This window comes from Acipenser ruthenus, chromosome 7, assembly GCF_902713425.1.
Source record: "Acipenser ruthenus chromosome 7, fAciRut3.2 maternal haplotype, whole genome shotgun sequence".
Classification (NCBI taxonomy): domain Eukaryota; kingdom Metazoa; phylum Chordata; class Actinopteri; order Acipenseriformes; family Acipenseridae; genus Acipenser; species Acipenser ruthenus.
Window position 1 is genome coordinate 32,748,236 of NC_081195.1, and position 7,397 is coordinate 32,755,632.

At 34.7% G+C, this 7,397-nt stretch overlaps 1 protein-coding gene across 1 annotated transcript in view; it reads right to left on the bottom strand.

The window, feature by feature from the left end:
• The window catches only part of LOC117414548 (parathyroid hormone-related protein-like), a 44,438-nt gene extending 37,893 nt beyond the window's left edge, over positions 1–6,545 (bottom strand). Inside the window, exon 1 of the mRNA XM_034024319.2 lies at positions 6,430–6,545. Within this exon, the coding sequence (XP_033880210.1) occupies positions 6,430–6,536 (107 nt within the window). The 5' untranslated portion in view covers positions 6,537–6,545. The remainder of the gene's footprint in view (positions 1–6,429) is intronic.
• Positions 6,546–7,397: the final 852 nt, after the last annotated feature.

A 7,397-nucleotide genomic window follows, 5' to 3' on the forward strand; every position in this document is an offset into this window, starting at 1 on the left:
CTTTGTCATGTGAGTGCATTACCCTACGCCTCCACACCAGTAATTATTAATGAAAGCAAAAACATGATATTATTATTACAACAGTGGAATCCTGGGATTAAAAAAAAAAACAATCCTTAAATCCTGGGATTGAGAAAAGTGTCCGGAATTGGATTCCCTACTCCAGACCTATTGAGTGCGTTCATATCATACAGCGAGTGCCCACAAACAGGCTACTGCACTAAACACTTTAACACATAAGCATTTTGCTAAAAGTCATTTTACATTGTCCCATCTCAAGTGTTCAATGATAAAATCCATGGTTAACTAATTGCATTTGATTTTGTTAGTTTTTAACAGCAGTTTTCTATTTACAGTACTTAATCTAGTAATTAGAAAAGACTATATGTTTTCATAGGTATATTATGACCCTATCTTAGATGGGGGTATGTGGTAGACTAGATTATATTTGGAAAGAGGTACAGGGCCTAAAAAGTTTGAAAACCACTGCTGTAGATGATAGATGAAGTATTTACTTACACACTACTAATGTGGTACCTCAAAGAAACACTGTATCTAGGATATATATCAGTTACAGAATTATAGAAAGAAATGTCTGTGTCCTGAGGAAGGAATAGTTGTTTTGGCCTAATAGTTAATTAGGCTCCAATTATGAGGGATACAGTATATGGTTGGCAAAGGGAAAAATGGGCATTAGATGGTAACTCCCTTGAATAAGGTTTCTATTGCTTAAATAAATGTCCCACCCCCAGTTGTTCTGCATTCATGTATTTGTTAGGGGTTAGCTGTTTTTTTAATTTGGAGAATGCTTTAAGAACTGGATTAGGCTATTAATAGGTTAACTTGGAAAAAAGTTCTGTACTGTAATTTCAAACACTGCTGTTACCTGGGCTTTACATGTGGTTAAAATTGTTAGATATTTCAGAAGAAATTGAAATATGAATGAACTTTTATGTACAGCACTTAAAAAGAAAAATGCTAAAGTTTTAGTAGAATAGTCACTTCCTCGTCTATAAAAACTAGGGATAAAACCTCTTTGAAAAGTAATATAACACATTGAACCTTTCATACTTCTCCCTATACATTCCCTGCGGCCAGAATTTTTTATTTAAAAGAAAAAAAAAACTGAAACATCCTGGCAAGGCAGTGTGCCAACAAAAGTCTCTTCATTTGGCCTACCTGAAGTTAATTGTTTCTCTCCACTTCTGCTTTCTATCATTAACCAAACCACAATACATGTCATTTCAGTCAACTCCTGGTTCATTTATTTTCACAGCTTTAACAAACTTGGCAAGTGATCAAGCAAAATGTTTGTGTGACTCATAATCTTCTTGGGCACCAGGCCAGGTGAATTGATTCCTCTGTGTCTGTTTGGGCTTGGTTAATTTATTCTGTAACTGTATTTTGTATCTAAATCTAAATAGTGTGCTGATTAAGTCGGTTTAAGAAAGATATACATTATGTTTAATATGCATGTCCATTGTATAACCGTTTCCATGTGAGATTTTATACATTTGTCAAATGTGTTCTTTACTAGATTGAAACGATTACAACATATTGGACATAAAGAAGTAGGCCTTCACAATGTTTCATAGTACGGTTTAGCTAACCTTAGCACCTTTGTGTTAAATACTGAACCACTGAGAGTTTACTGTTATGTACAGTTTATTAAGTTTCACTATACCTAAAAAAACAAAAGTGAGACATTTTTTCTCATTAACGCACAAATGTATATCCCCCTCAATCCAGCGAGCACACACTGACAGGATTTGCCCTGTAAACACCCTTCTAGTTTTTTTTTTCTCATTTTACTTGTCACTCATGAAGAAGATATATGTCCAGCTTGGTTAAAATACAGTAAACCTATTTTCTAATGATTTATATATACTGTGAACATCATCATACCATTATATACAGCTATGACCAAAAGGTTTGTATTACTAGAATTTTTGGAGACATAATTAAAACAAACAAACAAACAAAAAAAACCTATATGAGCATAATTTAAATATATCATAAATATAATCACAGGAACTACAAAATGATACTGTAAAAGTCTACCGGAAGCCATAATAGTAGTACAAATTTTCTTGTTAAATTTCTTGTTAAATTGGTTAGATTTTGGCCAGAGCTGTAGACTCACAATTAAAATATATGACCCTCATACACCATATGTAAGATTTCCCCCTAGCGATTTATAAAAGCAACTTGGATAAAATAAGCAAAAACAAAGAGTCATGGTTTTCTTCTGCACAGATACATCAGAAGCCTAAATGTCTGCTGTTAGTTATTCTAACAAACAAATACACAAATCCCAATGTCACTGAAAAGTTATTATTATTATTATTATTATTATTATTATTATTAATTTCTTAGCAGACGCCCTTATCCAGGGCGACTTACAATTGTTACAAGTTATCACATTATTTTTACATACAATTACCCCTTTATACAGTTGGGTTTTTACTGGAGCAATCTAGGTAAAGTACCTTGCTCAAGGGTACAGTAGCAGTATCCCCACCCGGGATTGAACCAACGACCCTTCGGTCAAGAGTCCAGAACCCTAACCACTACTCCACACTTCTGCCTGAAACAAGTTCTGTGTTGTTTATTAATCTTAATGTACATTCACCGTGAGTTTGTTTTAACCTTCAATTAATCTCTAGTTACCCAGAAACCACTCTAGAATTCAAGTCAAATTGAAGAACTTCACTTAAGCTGAAAAAGTTTTTGTCAAGAATATAATGCTGTTATACAGTTAGGTGGGTTAAAGATTGTTTTTAAAAACTGCTCTACTAGGTGATGGTGACAGACAAATGTAACATGAATATTCTAATGGCGTGGTGCTAAAGGACTATGCTTGTCAGACAACATTTGATGATATTTTGCCTCTCAAAATCTGTTATTTTTTCTGGTAACATACCTGGGTCATTTGACTGACACATGTCACTCATAACATTTTGGAACTGGACTGTCCCTGAATTGTGAGTGACTGTCAGATTCCAACAGAGACATAAAACCGCGTATATGACCAGGCAGACCTGCTGTTAAATTCTCCTTGTGAGAGGAAGTCGTTTTTGGCTTGATTTGCAGGAGTTAAAAAATACTTAAGAAGCTGCTCGTTTCTCAGTTCTGTTTCCTATTCTTTTCTCACCCTTTTTTTCTGATTTTGAGAGACAGATATATGGTGATACATTTTTGAAAAGCCATTAACCTCCATTCATACCTAAACCTTTTGTGCACTGCATAATGATGAGTGACCCGCAGTGAGGTCTATCGAGCGCACACTGTAGCAAACCTGTTCTACACAAACTATATCACCGTTCAGCAAAAAAGTTTTAAAGTTTATAGTATGATTTGATTGCAGACAAAATCATACCGTAGAGTTAGAAATTCATGAACAAATATTGTCAGAACTTCAAAGGACAAGTGTTCTAACAATATTACATTGTTTTTTTAGGCCCGGGACAACACTTTCTTTTGGTGGCGCAGGATGCAGGATATTGATTCAGTTCACCAGATCTATTAATAAGGAAACTTTTTTCAAAGACTTTTACCAAAAGCACAAAATAGCAATACTATGTAATGCAACTTCTAAATTACTTGGCAAAGTATGTATTAATATTCAAATTAATATAGGGTGTCAATATTTACTACTGTATTGATTTGATTAAATAAAATAACTGTTCTGGTTACTTTTACGATTCGATGACAACACTCTAGAACTTAATTCATACAAAATAGTTTTTAATTTATCAAAACAGTTTGTAAAAAAAATATTGTTCATAACATTTCGAATAATGTTTTTTTAAGAGTGATTATAAACATTATCTAGGGTTAAACTTACTCCTGAAACAGCTGAATAAAGTTTATTGAACTGAAAATAAATAGGGCCCAAAATCACAGACAATCTACCAATGACGGAAAGAATTACAGGAACCACAAGCTGTTGTTTCATTGTTTGGCTTTGCTCTTTGAGAACGTCATTGAGCATTGTCGCAATGTTACTGTCTTTCAGGTGCACATTTTATAGAATCGATAGTTATAGCATAATCTCATTAACTATCCCAATTTAAACTGTGAGTTAGACTCAAAAACTCCCAGATATTTCCAATACTGAACACTAACTTCACTTTCCTTTCTAATTAGAGAGCATGCCAAAGCCTACAGATTGCTTATTGGATACCTAAACACTGAATAGCTTTGTAAAATGATATATGGTAGCCTAACCTGGTTTTATTAGTAGACAACTGTGTTTCCTACAGGCAGTAGTTAAACTAGTAAGACAGTTATTTACAGTACACCTTTATTGGTCCAGTTTTAGCCCACCTTTTGTTTTCATCACATTTGAGACTATAAATAATAAATACAAAATCTAGCTAGGTTAGCACTCATCTCCTCAACAAAGAAATAATTTATTTGTGTTTTTAGTAGACAGTCTGAGGTAATAACCTGCGAAATTCCTAGCAGAGAAACACATCTGAAAAGTCTACACTTGGTGGCTGCTTTTAGCTTTCACATATATTTGTTTAAACTTTTAAAATGACTGTTGAGGTGTATTTTAAGATGTCAGAAATATTAAAACGTTTATTACATGTTTGCAAGCAGTTTTTTTAAATAAACCAGAATAGGGTGCTTTAAAATCAATGTTCAACTTGCAATAAACTGTCATCCTAACTGCATAATACAAATGTGGAATCGTGAACTGAAACATATACCCCTACTAGTTAATTCTTATAAACAAACGTTATAACCTTAAGCATCATTATTAAAATATATTTGAAAGCATCTTTGCAAACTTTAAAGTAAAAAAATTAAGGATCACCATGGAAGGTTCTATTCTAGCATTACTGCAGGCAAACGAATACACAGCAAGCATATACAACATTGAGTAGCCGTTCAAAACCTGGAGACACTCACATTGTTTTGCACTTGTTCAAAAATACAATAATATGCAAAGTTTAATTAAATTAGTCACTGTGCTGTTTGGTATCATTGTGTGCACCACACTGAACATGGACCAGAGAAAGCAAAGGAGAGAGTTGTCTGAGGAGATCAGAAAGAAAATAATAGACAAGCATGGTAAAGGTAAAGGCTACAAGACCATCTCCAAGCAGCTTGATGTTCCTGTGACAACAGTTGCAAATATTATTAAGAAGTTTAAGGTCCATGGAACTGTAGCCAACCTCCCTGGGCGCGGCCGCAAGAGGAAAATCGACCCCAGATTGAACAGAAGGATAGTGCAAATGGTAGAAAAAGAACCAAGGATAACTGCCAAAGAGATACAAGCTGAACTCCAAGGTGAAGGTACGTCAGTTTCTGATTGCACCATCCGTCGCTTTTTGAGCGAAAGTGGGCTCCATGGAAGAAGACCCAGGAGGACTCCACTTTTGAAAGTAAAACATAAAAAAGCCAGACTGGAATTTGCTAAAATGCATATTGACAAGCCACAATCCTTCTGGGAGAATGTCCTTTGGACAGATGAGTCAAAACTGGAGCTTTTTGGCAAGTCACATCAGCTCTATGTTCACAGACAAAAAAATGAAGCTTTCAAAGAAAAGAACACCATACCTACAGTGAAACATGGAGCTCGGTTATGTTTTGGGGCTGCTTTGCTGCGCCTGGCACAGGGTGCCTTGAATCTGTGCAGGGCACAATGAAATCTCAAGACTATCAAGGCATTCTGGAGCGAAACGTACTGCCCAGTGTCAGAAAGCTCTGTCTCAGTCGCAGGTCATGGGTCCTCCAACAGGATAATGACCCAAAACACACAGCTAAAAGCACCCAAGAATGGATAAGAACAAAACATTGGACTATTCTGAAGTGGCCTTCTATGAGTCCTGATCTGAATCCTATCGAACATCTACGGAAAGAGCTGAAACTTGCAGTCTGGAGAAGGCACCCATCAAACCTGAGACAGCTGGAGCAGTTTGCTCAGGAAGAGTGGGCCAAACTACCTGTTAACAGGTGCAGAAGTCTCATTGAGAGCTACAGAAAACATTTGATTGCAGTGATTGCCTCTAAAGGTTGTGCAACAAAATATTAGGTTAGCGGTCCCATCATTTTTGTCCATGCCATTTTCATTTGTTTTCTTATTTACAATATTATGTTGAATAAAAAATCAAAAGCAAAGTCTGATTTCTATTAAATATGGAATAAACAATGGTGGATGCCAATTACTTTTGTCAGTTTCAAGTTATTTCAGAGAAAATTGTGCATTCTTCGTTTTTTGTGGAGGGGTACCAACAAATTTGAGCACGTCTGTATATATATATATATATATATATATATATATATATATATATATATATATATATAATCCTCACACTGTGTTGTATGGAGTAGAGAATGATAAAAGGCACCAGGTAGTGTAGTATTTCAATTAAAAAATAGAAAATAATGTTTTAAGCAATAATTCTTAGGACTTACACTCTGCTGCTGACAGCATCAATAGGTCTTCCTTGACATGGCACAGAAGAACTCAGAAGCAGCACTGCAAAACTCCACTGTTGGAACAATCTTCGAGTACAAAGCATTTTGGAACTTAAAATCTGAAAAATTAGAAAAAACAAGTCTTGTATATATACTGTACATATTGCACTGTACATCATGAATCCTGTATCCTAAAAAATGCACATTTTAATTTTAATAAAGTTTATATATATAATATAAAATAAATGACACTGTTATGCTACTAAAAGCTACATTTGCCCAAAACTTGAACGTTGTAGACATGTATCTAATTTGTGCATTTTCTATATGTCAATTTCTATATGTGTGCGTAAAAAAAGCCCACCCAATATGTTTTTTTTCTTGCAATAACTATTTTCTCATAACATTCCTAAAGTATTAGCTACACACAATGATGTATTGACTTTTTAATGTTTGAATTGCTAAACCCATTCTTATACTGTAGTAGACATTCATTGTGCAACATATGTCTGTCATTCTAGGGTTTCAGTGTTTACTGCAAGTACTATGTTTATGTTATATTTAAGGCACATGAATACAAAATAGATCAATTAGCACTGATGAATCCAAAACAAAATGTCAAACATGAAACAGAAATAAAGCAAGCCACTTACTTTTTTGCGGTAAAACTTTTTGGCCAATTCTGTCTTCTCCCTCAAAAAGATGTAAAATCTCAGAAGAGTTTCCAGTCTGAAATAAAATAAAGCATACTGAATGTCAGTCCCAGAAGTATGACTATATTATTGATGCTTAGGTTTGGGGGCATGGCCCCAACCAAACCATTTTGATTCCCTTAAAGTTCTTGACTCAAACTCCAAGTACTTACTTCTTAGTCAAACATAAGGAAAACGAAAAAAAAGCTTTCTTTTAAAGTATTATTAATTGTAGTTGGAGTAGTGGCTTCCTAGCAGCTGGGTTGTGCCTTG